Source organism: Elephantulus edwardii, unplaced genomic scaffold, assembly GCF_000299155.1.
Source record: "Elephantulus edwardii isolate Elephantulus edwardi_28Jun2011 unplaced genomic scaffold, EleEdw1.0 scaffold00072, whole genome shotgun sequence".
Lineage (NCBI taxonomy): Eukaryota > Metazoa > Chordata > Mammalia > Macroscelidea > Macroscelididae > Elephantulus > Elephantulus edwardii.
In genome coordinates, this window is record NW_006399822.1 from 170,701 (window position 1) to 185,343 (window position 14,643).

A 14,643-nucleotide genomic window follows, 5' to 3' on the forward strand; every position below is an offset into this window, starting at 1 on the left:
CGCTGTCCTTGAGTGTGGTGGTCACCGCCCTTGGCCATGGTGGTCATCGCTGTCCTTGAGTGTGGTGGTCACTGCCCTTGGCCATGGTGGTCATCTAGCTAATGTCATTGTCACCGCTGCTGTCACCGCTGCCTGTCCTCATGTCTGCTCTCGGTCCACAGTGATGAGCGGCAGCAGCCACTCGCCGACAGGCATCAACGGTGCGCCGTCCACACCCAGCGGCTTCAGCAATGGCCCGGCCACCTCGTCCACGGCCTCCTTGTCCACTCAGCACCTGCCCCCGGCCTGCGGCGCCCGGCAGCTCAGCAAACTCAAGCGCTTCCTCACCACGCTGCAGCAGTTCGGCAGCGACATCTCCCCAGAGATCGGCGAGCGGGTGCGCACGCTGGTGTTGGGGCTCGTGGTGAGTGGGGGGCTTGGAGGGGGGCTTGGGGTGGTGTGGGCTCAGGGTGAGTGGGGGCTCAGGGTGAGTGGGGGCTTATAGTGGGTGACAGCTCGTGGTAAATGGGGGTTTGGGGAGGGTGGGTGACTTGTGAGTGGGGGCTTGAGGTAGGTGGTGGACTCATGGTGAGTGGGGGCTTATGGTGAGTGGGGGACTTGAAGTGAGTTGGGGGCTCAGAGAGTGGAGTATGGATATGTATTCTGGTGCTGGGGCTCAGGGTGAGTCAGGGGCCTGGGAGGACCACCCTTCACACTACTGTGGGCCCAGCTAGTCTGTACCTCACTCTCGGCCATCCCCAATGGGACCAGGACAAAGGGTGCTTCAGGCCCTGAGCCGTACTGACCTGGCTTGTCCCCTGCCCAGAACTCCACGCTGACCATCGAAGAATTTCACTCCAAGCTCCAGGAGGCCACCAACTTCCCCCTGCGGCCATTTGTCATCCCCTTTCTGAAGGTAGGTGGACCCTCTGCAGAACGTCCATCCTTCGGTGCCTGGGCCCCTGAGCCTGGGACTGCTGGGAGTGGAGCTGGGCAATCAGAACACACTCCCCTGTCCAAAGCTTTAAACTGGCCAGGACTCGTCTGCACCTCAACTCAGTTCTGTGTCCATGTCCAAATTCACCCACTCACTTGACAGATATTTCTCATCCATGTGAAGGAAGCTGGTGTCGCGGTGCACTAAGTGCTGGGCTGTAACTAACAGAGGTTCACATCTACTCTGCTCCATGGGGAAGGATGTGTCCGTCTGTTCCCATAGAGATCTCTGCCATCAGTCAATTCTGACTCCTGGTCGCCCTCCACCAGGCCGCCAAAGCCACCTACCCTCCTGGGAGGAGGCTGCCCATCTTTCTCCCAGAGAACAACTGACCCTTCGGTTAGCGGCATCCCAGTTACACAGCTGGGGCTCCCCCATTAATTCACACCGATTTGTGTTTGTAGGGTTGCTGTGAGTGGTAGTCAATTTGATGACACCTAACAACATTTCTAAGCACGTCTTCGGATATTTCATTTGAAAGAAGTGGTCTAGTTAGTGAGGTGCCGTCCACCCGGCCAGGCCTGCTAGCCTGAACAGCCGAGCGGCACTCCATCCTGGTCACCCTCAGTCCCCACCAGGCTCAGTCACTGTCCCGTTGAGGGGCTTCCTCTCATGGCTGACACCCCCCTCCTTTCTCAGCATGATGTCTCTCTCCAAGGACGGCCCCTCCTGACAGCAGGCCCCCAGCCTAGGATGTAGCCTCACTGTCCTGGGCTCAGGAGCTCCACGGCGGCACTTTCTGCAAAGCAGACCTGTTCTCTTGGCTGTCCGTGAGACATTCAGACCCTTGGCCCACACCACAATTCAAAGGCATCAATTCTTCGTCTTCCCTATTCATTGTCCAGATGCATAGAAAGCAGCTGAGAAAGCACGGTTTCGATCAGGCCCATCTTTGCAGCGGCGGCCATGGCCCGTGGCGATGGCCCCACAGCTGGCTGCCCCTCGCAGATCCTGTGACCAGCAGTAAAATGAGGTTGCTGGCAGGCTCTCCAGTGCTGCCTCTCATCCGCTGGGGCGGGGTTTTGTTTTCTTGGTGCTGAGACGTGAGCCACATAGAGTGCTGTAGTCTCCACCTCCTTTGATAAATGTTTTAAGTCTTCTTGCTTTTGTGCAAATAGTGCAGGTTATTGATGAGTCCTCCTCTGATCCCAATGCCACATTCTTCTTCATAGAGCCCCCTTCTCAAGGGATTTGCTCAGCATGCAGACTGAATAGGTGTGGAGAAAGGACAGGCCTCTGACGCACATGCTTCCTGTCTTTACGCTAAAGCCCACTGCTCCTGGTGACCTGGGAGGGGACTGGCATCCTCCCTCGGTAGACTTGAACTGCCAACCTTGCGGTCAGCAGCTTTGCACCTTGCCCACCATGGCAATCCTGTGGGGCCATTCTACTCTTTCCTATAAGGTCGCTATGGATCGGAGTTGACTGTCACACTAGGTCACGCCACACCAGGAACAGGGCTGGCTCTGGAGACAGTGTGAGCTGAACAGACAAAGCTGACCCCTGGGGCAGGCTCCTGAGCCCTCATGTCATGCAGCATCATGTGGGGGCACATGGGGGGACATGGGAACACTGCAGGTATGATAGTGGGAAGGGTCAAGGCCCTGAGGCATGACAGTGCCTGGAACAGCAAAGGGACTAGCGATGCTGGAACACGTGAGCAGGGGACAAGGAGGAAGAGATGAGGCAGGCGGATGGATGGACAGACAGCAGGCTGTCACAGACAGGATTTTGTGATCCAATAAGTGATGGCCAAAGGGGCACTGAGGAGCTCGTGGGGCACCGGGACCTCTGGCTCCAGCCCACACCTGTTGAGGCACGTGAGACTTTATCGAGACACTGCGGCATTCACACGCCCAACGACAGGCGCAGGCCTGCTGTGGCCAAAGGCATCTTCACCAGAGTCCCCCACAAGGTCTCATCCTGGAGAGGGAGAGAGGCCCAGTCACCTCCCGGGAGCAGAGCCGACTCACAGCCAACCCTCCAGCGGCTTTCTGAGGGAGGAGACTGTCCATCTGTGTTCCATGGAGCAGCTGGTGGATTCGAACCTCCAGAGAGATGCCACGTTTGGGTCAGCAACACAGCTTTCTATGGGTTACAGAACCAGAGCTCCTTCCAAAAGAGAGCCACATGTGGCCACAGGACCCTCAACCTTGAGTGGCTCTGCAGACAGGGCCCAAGGGCACCGGAGAGCCACCCTTGAGCACCCTGCCTCCAGCCACTGCGGCCATCACCCTCAGAGTCACCATGATGGCTCTCCGCTGGGCCTGCCTCCCAGGGCGTCTTCACAGAGACCAGACCCACCACTCAGCCTGGAGCCCGACCTGCCCCTTACCATCTAGGGGCCCCTGACCACTGCTCTGTGCCTCAGTTTCTACAGCTTCAAAGGTGGGCCCCCACAGCTGTGGGGACTATCATCATCATCATCATCTGGAGTTTAAAGATGCTTCTGAAGAGGAACCCCTGATAAGACCGGTGACCTCCCCTCCACTGACCACCAGCCACAGCCCCACAGAGGCCATGTGGGCACTGCTGACCATCAGTGTCCTGGCAGTGACACCCCAACCCCACAGCGTTAGCCCAGCACTCCCTGCTCCCCCCCAGTGTCACCTCCACCCACTCTCTGGAGAGGCTTTGGGCCCATCTGGCAGTCATTTGCAATTCATCAGGAGCAGCCCTCTGCTGCTTTTGACTTAGTGCTGACGCTGCTGCCTCCCATCTTCGGGGACAGGACGCGGGGTGGGGGTGGGGCAGGCCAGTTCCATCGGATCAGCTATGGGCAGCAGATGTCCTGGCTGCGCAGCACCTGCCCCTGTTTGTCCAGGAGCAGAGGCAAGAAAGCCAGCCCCCGCCGGCCGCCCCTCCTGCACAGAGGCTCGGATGGAATGCTGCCTGGTCCAGCACTGCCTCCGTCTCGCCTGCCCACCGGGGCCCAACGCTCAGGGAGCTTGTGGATCGCATCACCAAGTGTGATAATTCAGACCCAACAGAGGAAGCCCGGCTCCTTTCTGCCCAGAACCCAGGGCTAAGGCCATGACCCTCAGGGCCCCCGGGATGTCACAGGATCCAGTGCATCTCCCAGACATGGAGCTGCTGGGCGCACGCCAGGAGGTTCAAAAATAAAAAACAAAAATAAAAGATGGTGACAGCCAGCTCCATTTCAAGGTTTGTTTACTGGATGCCAGCTGGTGCCACCTCTGGTCCTGGGGCACCCTGGCCTTAGTGTCTGCTATAGAGTGTCCGTGGCCTTCTCCGTCTGTGGGGCCACTCCCAATTTAGAGCCCAGACCCGTGAAGGAAGCCATTGCAAGACTGGAGAGCTGACCTGTCCAGAAGGCCTGACCCATCCAGGAGAGCTGACCTGTCCAGGAGGCCTGACCCATCCAGGAGAGCTGACCTGTCCAGGAGGCCTGACCCATCCAGGAGGGCTGACCTGTCCAGGAGGCCTGACAGACTAGGAGCACTGACCCACCAGGAGGGCTGACCTGTCCAAGAGGGTTGCCCCACTGTCCCACCAACCCACATCCTCACCCACTTACATCCACTGCAGATAAACTGGCAAGAATTCACCATGTACCACCGACCCCCATGGGGCTTGCATCCTTGTGGTTCCAACAACCCTTCTGGAAGAATCACGTGACTGTGGCCAGAAGGTTAAGCCAGGCCACTTACAACACTGGGTCTTGGCCTTGATAAAGGTTTCACATAATGATTATTTCTGCTTCAGAGTGTAGAACCAGTGAGCTTAGTCCACAGGCAGCTAATGGTGGCAAGCAGCGGACCCCCGAGGTCACACAGCCACCAGGAGGCAGAGCTTGCCCAGCTCAGCTGCCTGGAATGGACTCAACACCTGGCATCCAGGTGTGTCAGAGCAGGGCTGTGGCCGTGGGGCTGGCTCGGCTTCCAGACGCATCTCAGGCCTTGCTTCCTTGGCTCCTCTGGGTGGACTTGAACTTCTGTCTGTTTGGACTGAGCATGTTAATGGCAGACAGTTGGTAGCTGGTGCTGCTGTTGACATCACAGGGCAGAAGCAGTTGTCACTGCCCAAGTTCTGGGGGGACAGAAGCTCTGGACCCTATGCCAGTCACCACTCAGATGCGGGGCCACGGTTTGCGGGCTGTGGGAAGGCAGGCTTGTCCAAGGTTCCAGTGGGGCCTGCCCTGGGGTCCTAAGCTGCTTTTCGGGAGGAATCTGTGCTGGAACCTTATAGTCCCAGTCCAGAGCTCTCTCTTCCCAGCCACACCCTTTACAAGGCAGGGAGATGCCGCCTGCCCAGCCAGTCTGCCCTGCAGCCCGGCTCCCAGCTGGCCCCAGCTGGCCAGGAGTCCAGATGTTCTCACTGCCCTGACAGCAGCCAGCCGGTGCCTGACATGTCCCTCTCTGCCATGCTGGCCACACGGCTCCCTCCCCTCCCCAGCCCAGGGCGGCCACTCTGGAAGGAGGGAAGGGCGGATGTTTGGCGTCTTCAAACCTCCCCGGGTCCATATTTCCCAGCTCAAGTTCCTAACGTGTTCAGCAGATGGTGGGCTGGCCCTCGTTCAGCTATCTAAGTGGAAAAACAGAGCTGGCAAAAAAATGCAGCAGCCGCCTGATGGGCTAAGTGGATGCACTGACGGGGGCGCAGGCAGAAGGGGCTCCGTGCTCCATGAGAAAGTTGGGAAACTGTTTATTTACAAATACTTGGAACTGCTGGCTCTCCCAAGCGGCCTGCCTGCCGCTGGGCCTCCAGCCAGTGTTCTCAGCTCTGGGAAGATGCTGGGAGGTGGCAGGAAGCACCCAGCGGTGCATGCTGGGAGGCCGCTGGCCCCAGGGTCCAGCTGGGCAGAAAGGTAAGATGGTGCAGTGGTTAGTGCAGAATGCTGGCAGTGGGAGTTAAAATCTCGCTGTGCATCCCAGACAGGTCACTCTACAGCGCCTCCGTGTCATGTGCCCTTAGCCATACGTGGTGGGCTGTGTTGTAGGGCCCATGAACAGAGGGTTGAGTGCCACCATAGCTGGCACAGTCAGGCGATCAGGTAAGAGTCACCTGACACATGGGTGCAGGTTCAAGCCTTGTTCTAGGCCAGGGGCTAGAGACCCCCCCCTCTGGGAGAGGTGGTCCTGCCTGTGTAATGGACCACAGCTCTCCCCCCTCAAACCCAGCTTGGTCCTTCATACAACAGGGTACAGGCTGGACATACTAGTCACTGCATCCTCACCCCTCCCCATCCTCATTTAATCCAGCTTGATGACTAGATGTGGTTCCAGCCTCCACTGCACCCCTGAGCAAGTCCCCCGCCCCACCCCAAGCATTACAATCCCCTGAGTAGTCAGAGCTGACGGATCTAAGAGGCCACGCAGTGACAAGACCAGGCTATGCCCCCACCCCTCGCAGCAATCCAAGTCTCTCTCTACCCTGCAGGCCAACCTGCCCCTGCTGCAGTGTGAGCTTCTTTACTGCGCCCGCCTGGCCAAGAAGACACCCGCCCAGTACCTGGCCCAGCACGAGCAGCTCCTCCTGGATGCCAATGCCTCTTCCCCGGTTGACTCCTCAGAGCTCCTGCTCGAAGTCAACCAGAATGGCAAGAGGAGGACCCCCGATAGGTACCGGACCCTGGATGTTTGCTTTGTGAGGGAGGGGCATGAGGAGCATTCTCCCTATCCCATTGGGCACCAGACCTCAACCAGAGTCAATTTCGGGTTGACAGACTGTGGATTGGAGCAGTGTTGGAAGAGATGTGGCTGATAATTTGTTGCATTCTACAGGAGATGAGTTCTGGATTGATACTTTGTTGCATTTTACGGTGGCTGTGAGATGCAGCCTGACAATAGGTTACATTCTATGGGAGAGGAGATTGGGTTTATGTAATATTTCATTCTGTCGGAGATGAGATGCAGGTTGATACTTTGTTGCAGTCTATGGGAGATTGCATGACACTGTTGCATTTTCTGGGAAGCTAACTGTGGGATGACAGTTCAGTCTTATTTGCTGGACTGGACTAACATAAGTACCACCAGTGTTGCTGAATTGAGGTGTCCTAGCGGTTCATCTGTCCTCCTGCATGTCCTAGGAGAACAAAGAGGAGTTAAGGGGAATTGCTACCCTGCTTCTCCTCTTTCCAGATGTAGACCCCAATTGTCCAGGAGTCCAAAGTCCCTAGAGAGGCTTGTTCTGCTGTGGCTGGTCTCTGGTTACTGGCATTCTCTCAGAGGGTCAGGCTTCTTGACCATTGTGCCTAGGAGCCCACACACCAGGGACAAGTGTAGACTGAGGCTGACCCCGAGAGAAGTGAATTCGGGTCCATGGAATTGATCTCATTTCTCTTGTCGTCCCACCCCTCTTGTATCTCTGCCTGCCCTTCCTTTCTCTTCGCCATGTGCTCTTCCTCTGGGTCTACCTCTGTCTCCATCTCACCTCTACCACCTGGACTCATGGGCCTATGTCCACTGGCCACACCTGCTCTTTGGGCTAGGACCAAAGAGAACGGGTCAGACAGAGACCCACTGCACCCTGACCACCTCAGCAAACGGCCATGCACGCTGAGCCCTGCCCAACGCTACAGCCCTAGCAACGGGTTTAGCCACCAGCCCAATGGGCTGCCCCACCCCAACCCACCTCCGCCCCAGCACTACCGCCTGGAGGACATGGCTATGGCCCACCACTTCCGAGATGCCTACCGCCACCCTGAGTCCCGGGAGCTGCGGGAGCGCCATCGGCAAATTGGTGAGTGGGAGGAAGGCACACCTGTGTGTGCCTGTGTACATGTGTGCGCATGACTGCAGGTGAGCCTGTGCAAGCCTGCCCTCCACATAGACAAGAAGGGAGGGGCTGTCCAGCTCAGCCCCTAGGGATGCAAACGGATTTGAGATACAGTGGACCCCTAGCTCTGTGCATGGGCCCAAACACTCTTTTCTTGTGGATGGAGCCTGGTGGGCTTTGAACGGGCAAGCTACAGAGATGAGTGGGTGGCCCAGCTATTGTTGACCAATTGGGGCACCACACTGCCCCCTTCCACCACACTGTCCCCACCTCACCACACTGCCCCCTTCCACCACACTGCCCCCACCTCACCACACTGCCCCCTTCCACCACACTGCCCCCACCTCACCACACTGTCCCCTTCCACCACACTGCCCCACCTCACCACACTGCCCCACCTCACCACACTGCCCCCACCTCACCACACTGCACCCTCAGTGCAAGCTGGGAGCTGGCACTGTTAGCACACTCACATTTCAGATGTGGAATATTCCAGAGAACCCCTCAAATGTGTCCAAGCCTCTCGGCACGTTAGCCAGACTCTGGCCTTCCCTCACTCTTCCCTCTATATTGGGAACAAAATTACTAAGTTCCAGGACCCCCAGCATCCAGGTGAGGTGGTCTGAACAGCTAATCTGAAGGTGATTAGGGGACAGACAGGCGCCTGAGGCAAGGTCAGCATTGCTTGTGTCCCCACCCCAACCCAAAAGCAGCATGCGTGGGCTGGGCAAGCAGCAGGTGAGTGTCTGGGCCACCGCAGCCTGGTCAGCCAGGCGCTAATCCCACCCGCTTCTTCTCATGCTAAAGTAAGCAGCAGCTGTCAGGCTCTCCAGCCTCTATTTGAGTTGAGGGATTGGTGCAGACCCTCGCTCCACAGTAGCAGGAAGGGAGCAGGGTGTTGAGGGAATGTTGAGGGACCCCAGCCTTGGCAGCTGGGTGGATGACATGTTAGGCATGGAGGACCAGAAAGTCCTCAGGGGCTGGCGGGTGGAGCAAGAGGTCCCACTCTAGGGAGTGTCCTGTAGACACCAATGACCAGCTGAGAGACCCCACTCCAGGGAACACACTGTGGGTACCAATGGCCAGCTCAGAGGCCCACTCAGCACTTGTCAACACGGGGTGACCAGAGCAAGCAGGAGAAAGCACCCCTGGAGGAGCCTGCATGGCTGCATTTCTGCCCACTCCTATTTTGAGTGATTTTAGTTCTATTATCCATTCGTGGGGCATCCCTGATATTTTGTTGCAGTGGGGTTTTTTGTTTGTTTGTGGTTTGTTGTGGTTGTTTGTTTGTTTTGAAGGTTCCTTGAAGGTCCAGGTTCTCTTCACTCTGTCACCTCCTACCTGGCCACTATGGACTGAAGGATCCCACAATGCCTCTCAGTTTCCTCATCTGTGTAATGGGCATAATTACAGATTTGGACATGAGAATTGGTTACAAGGAAGCAACCCATAAAGATCCTCACAGGCTTGAGTTCTTGTACCACCACACCTCCCTGTGCTTGTGGGCCCAGAAGGGAGGCAGGGCAGGGAAGCTGAGGTGCAGAGAGCCCAGGGGTCCTAGGTCATGTGGGGATCTAACATCAAGCCTGTGACTACCCTTGGACTAATGCATGATCCAAAAGATACTGCTTCACATGTCCTGTGGGTACCGCTCACTCCAGGACAGAGTGGTAAGCAGGACATGCAGGCCTGAACCTCAAGTGGACATAGCCTGAGGGACAGGAGTTCAAAGAGAGAAACTACAGTTACCCAACAAACGGATACACAGAACTAAGGGATTCTGAGGACTTGGAAGGGCACTGTGGCCTGGGCTTTGAGGAATGTGTAGGAGTCCACTCACTTAGAGGAAGCAGAGAAGGGCAGGCTGGGGCTGGTATAACCCTGAAACCTCTGAAGACTTTGAGGAAGTAGTGAGGTCTAGGATGCTTAGCTATGGGGAAGACACAGAAAAGGAAGGAGGCTGGAGGGATGGTCAAGACTAGACCAGGGATGAGGAAATTTTCTGCACTCTCCCCGAGCTCTGAGCAGGGGTAGGGGGCGGTCTGTGCACCCTCCTGGGCACTGGGCAGGCGTCAGTGCTTATTGGCTCCTCATACACCTACCTTCTGGAAAGTGCTCAGTCCGCAGTGGGGGCAGAGAGCGGGGCAGTGAGCAGGGCAGCGCAGTTCACCTGGTCTTAGAGTCCTTCTCCCGTTCCCAGCAGTGCACGGGTCTCGACAGGAGGAGATCATTGACCACAGGCTTACAGACCGCGAGTGGGCTGAGGAGTGGAAGCATCTCAACAATGTGAGTGTTCAGCGAGGGGCCAGCTGGCTGCTAGGGCGGGGCACCAACCTGGGAACTGCACCTGCTCATAGACCCTGACTCCGCCTCATCCCGTGCCCTGGTGCTAGTGGCTGCCACGTGCTGCAGGTGTGTCCCCATCAGCGCTGCCCCGCCCACCACGCGCTGGCCGCCCTCGTTCCTGCCCCGCCCACAGGCTCCACCCCACTCATAGCCCGACCTGCGGGCCGCTCCTGACACCACCTCATCCCACCCCGCGCTGGTGGCTGTCACGTGCTGCAGGTGTGTCTCCACGGCCGCCTTCGCTTCTGGCTGGCCGCTGTGGGGCGGGCAGAGCGAGCGCACAGGAGCCCGCGCCCACCTGGCCTGTGCCGCCCGCAGCTCCTCAACTGCATCATGGACATGGTGGAGAAGACGCGGCGCTCGCTGACCGTCCTACGCCGGTGCCAGGAGGCCGACCGCGAGGAGCTCAACCACTGGCTGCGGCGCTACAGCGACACCGAGGACCTCAAGAAGGTGCCCCCGTCCACCGTGCGCCCCCTCGGCACCTCCGTGGAGGGACCTCCTACAGGTGAGGGCCACTGCCGAACGGGGGAGGGGGAGAGATGTAGTCCAGTGTGGGCCAGACCACCTCAGACGGAGCCAGAAAACGGGACCCCCAAAATGTTACTAGCGAAAGGCCCCAGCTTACCTGACCCCGGCTCACCGTGACCTGGTCTCAATGAAACCATGTGGCATCCTAGACCCCGTGTCTCGCCCGACCCCATGTCTCACTAATGATGTGTACCCCTCACCTTGTGTCTCACCCTCCCCCCGTGTCTCACCGTGATGTGTACCACTCACCCCGTGTCTCACCGTGATGATGTGTACCCCTGACCTCGTGTGTCACCGTGATGATGTGTACCCCTCACCTCGTGTCTCACCATGATGATGTGTACCCCCCACCCCGTGTCTCACCGTGATGTGTACCCCTCACCCCGTGTCTCACCGTGATGTGTACCAGTCACCCCGTGTCTCACTGTGATGATGTGTACCCCTGATCTCGTGTCTCACCGTGATGATGTGTACCCCTCACCCTGTGTCTCACCGTGATGATGTGTACCCCTCACCCCGTGTCTCACCGTGATGATGTGTACCCCTCACCCCGTGTCTCGCCCGGACCCTGCTCACTGTGATGTGTGACACATTATGACCCCATGTCTGTGATAGCTTCCCTCCCTGGGGTTTTCAGTGGCTGGTTTCTCAGCAGTAGGTCACACTGAGGACCACTGGACTGGACAGTGAAGTGCTGACCACCAGAGACCCCATCGTTAAGAAGGGGGCTCAGTGCACTGGACTGATGTGGAAGCCAAGAGGGGAGCAGCCTACTGCCCCACTGCCCCTGAGTCCCCAGGCACGCAGCCCCGGGGCTCCTGACCACCACCCCGACCCCTCCTCTGGCAACTGGTCAGTGTCTCTGCCCCTCAGTGCCAAGGAGACCCCAGCCCCCAGGGAGGAACATGCCCACATCCAAGAGGTGGGGTGAGAGGTCAACCAGCCCGTGGCCACCTGTGGGTGACCCTGCCCCTCTGCTGCAGAAGCCCACCGGGAGTTCATGCCTAGGACGCTGCCCGGCTACATGCCGGAGGAGGTGTGGAAGAAAGCCGGTGAGTGGATGTGGAGTGCCCCGGGGTGGGGCACCCAGAGGTGGGGCTGGAAGGCCAGGTCCCTCCTCCGAGAGCGGCGCCGACTCCCTGGTCCCCGCAGAGGAGGCGGTGAACGAGGTGAAGCGTCAGGCCATGTCCGAGCTGCAGAAGGCCGTGTCAGACGCCGAGCGCAAGGCCCACGAGCTCATCAGCACCGAGCGCGCCAAGATGGAGCGGGCGCTGGCCGAGGCCAAGCGACAGGCCTCCGAGGACGCGCTGACCGTGATCAACCAGCAGGAGGACTCGAGCGAGGTGGGTCGCCCCACGGCCTGGCCAGCCCTCAAGCCTAGCGAGCAGATGCAGGTGTGAGAAAAGGGACTGAACAGGCCAAGCAGCTAGCGAAGATCAAAGCCTGAAATACAGGCCCCCATGTGCCCCAGACACACCTGTGGAGGCAAGTGGGGGGGTCTGAAGAGGGTCCTGACCTGTCCCTCCCCGTCCCTCCCTCACGCAGAGCTGCTGGAACTGTGGGCGGAAGGCCAGTGAGACGTGCAGTGGCTGCAACGCCGCGCGCTACTGCGGCTCCTTCTGTCAGCACAAGGACTGGGAGAAGCATCACCACGTGTGTGGCCAGGGTCTGCAGGGCTCCGCGGCCACGGGCACCGGCCAGCCCGACAACCCCACCGGCCCTGCGCTGCCCCTGGGCTCGGCCAGCCCCAGTGAGGCTGGCTCCGCAGCACCCTCACGGCCTGGCTCCCCGGGCCCGCCTGGCCCACTTGACGCTGCACCCCGCTGACCCTGACACCTGGCCAATGGACGCCGGGCCTTGCTGGCCTCTCCCGGCCCGCTGGACACCGTGCCAACCAGCCGGCACCAGGGAGCCTGTCTGATGGAGCCACTGCTGCTATTGCTTCTCCAAAAGAGACACCAACAGAGCTGTGTCCAATGCAACCTATCCACCTACCTGACTCATCAGCACTCCTGACACTGCTCCCTGCGCGAGCATCCTTAGAAACCTCAACTGGGAAGGGGCCAGCGAGCCACACCGCCCACCACAGGCCGGGGCCAGAGAGCCACACCACAGGCCGGGGCCAGTGAGCCACACCACAGGCCGGGGCCAGCGAGTCACACCGCCCACCACAGGCCGGGGCCAGAGAGCCACATCGCCCAACACAGCCCGGCCAGAGAGCCACACCACAGGCTGGGGCCAGTGAGCCACACCACAGGCTGGGGCCAGTGAGCCACACCACAGGCCAGCTAGCTGCACCGCCCACTGCGGCACCTCAGCCCCTGGCCGTCCTCTCAGTCTGCCCGGTCTCCACCTTGCCTCTCTCGCGCTCCCATCACCCCCTTTGTGAATTTCACGTACTCTTTTTAATGAAGAAGGAAAGACTCCAGTTCGTTTGTAGTTTGTATTTTCAGCAAAGACTTTTTTTCTTTTTTTATTTTGTTCTGTTGGTGAAAGAACAACTCAGAAACGGTCAAAGAAAACCATGGGGTCCCTCTCTGAACTGAAAAGAGGAATGAAAGCTGTTCCTTCCCAGCCAGGCCCATCCTGGGCTGTGTCACCGCACGGCCTACGCTCGCACTGACTCGCCAGGGCAGCCAGAAAGGGCTCAGCCTCGGACTCAAGGCTTTGGTTTCTGTTTCCTTTTTCTCAATAATGTCAACTCTTTGGCTTTAAGTAGAAATCCAAAAAAAAAGAAACAGTAACAGAAGCATACCTGTCAACTACCTTGTTAGCTAGCCAGCCAAGGATGCCGGACACACCTCTGCTCCAAAGGAAATCCAAAAAGCAAATGCAAGAAATCAAAATCCAAAACGGTTTGGTCACTGCCAAAGGATAGTTTTCCCCCACTGTTTGATTCCACTCTTGGGTTTGTTTGGATGTCAATTTTTCATTTTTGTTTTTGGGGTGTTGGGATATTGGGGCCTCAGGCATTTGCCACAAGCAGCATCCTTTTCTGTCCTTCGTGCTAAGCGACCCCACCTTCACCAGGTGGAGATGGAGGGAATGGTGGCAGCCCGACCCAGCTGCATACCTGCGGGCCCCCTCCGTGCGCATGGGTTCCTATGTGTAAACGTGTGTGTGCACGTGTGTGTGTGCACACGTATGTCTGTGTGTACATGCACCTTGTGTGTCTGTGCACACACATACTCGTGTGCACATGTGTCTGTGCATCTGTCCAGCACTTAGCCACAAGTCGACGTGTGTGTAGGAAGATACCTTTGTCTGTCCTCACACCCTCTCTGAATTCATCACATTTGATTCTTCTACTTGTGAAAAAATATGAAGTGCTAATGTGTTCCTCCTGAGAGCACACTATTCCAGGACAAAACTGTGACAATCTTTTGGGTTGGTTCTGGGCTGCTCTTCTGAGCATGAGGTGATGGCTACTGCGCCCACAGCGACCAAGTCTGGTGGCCCCTCCTACCTCTCCGCCCTCCTTGACTCAGCCCCCTAGCCCCCTTGTACTCACGGCCCCGCTTCTTGCTTCCAGATGTTTGCAGGGAAACAGAAGTGAAAAAGAATTACCAAAACAGCCTGCACTCACCTCACCTCAGATCAGATCCCAAGAACCTTGGGTCAGCTGTGTATAACCCTCCCTCAGCCCAGCGCCTTCACTAGTGCCCACCTGTCCGCACTGGGCTGGCCTCTGGTGCCAGTTTCCCACTCGCTTCACCCCAGTCGCCACCTTCAGTGACTCTGAGGAGGAACACAGTAACAGGTGCCAGAGGGCCCCACTCCTGCTCGGTGAAGAGCAACAGTCCAATGGTGGGGTGCTGGCCTGAGCTCCACAGAAAAGAGTGCAATATGGAGAATGACCCCAGCTACTGACCCGGGGTTCTGGGAGACCCCGCCGAGAGGCAGGAAGTCAATGCTGTATGTTAATGTGAATGTATATAGTCTGCAGAGGTCCAAATAATGACATTCATGGTGATGGTGATGATGATGATAATGAAGAGATGTTTGCCAAATAAAAACACTGAAGTATGTGATACAGTTGGCAGACTTGAAAT

At 57.9% G+C, this 14,643-nt stretch overlaps 1 protein-coding gene across 1 annotated transcript in view; it reads left to right on the forward strand.

Moving 5' to 3' along the window:
• Positions 1-12,418, forward strand: part of CBFA2T3 (core-binding factor, runt domain, alpha subunit 2; translocated to, 3) — a 32,878-nt gene extending 20,460 nt beyond the window's left edge. Inside the window, exons 8-16 of the mRNA XM_006888852.1 lie at positions 162-403; positions 806-895; positions 6,377-6,558; positions 7,428-7,678; positions 9,915-10,000; positions 10,379-10,568; positions 11,575-11,643; positions 11,744-11,934; positions 12,137-12,418. Coding sequence (XP_006888914.1) covers positions 162-403; positions 806-895; positions 6,377-6,558; positions 7,428-7,678; positions 9,915-10,000; positions 10,379-10,568; positions 11,575-11,643; positions 11,744-11,934; positions 12,137-12,418 — 1,583 coding nt within the window. The remainder of the gene's footprint in view (positions 1-161; positions 404-805; positions 896-6,376; positions 6,559-7,427; positions 7,679-9,914; positions 10,001-10,378; positions 10,569-11,574; positions 11,644-11,743; positions 11,935-12,136) is intronic.
• Positions 12,419-14,643: the final 2,225 nt, after the last annotated feature.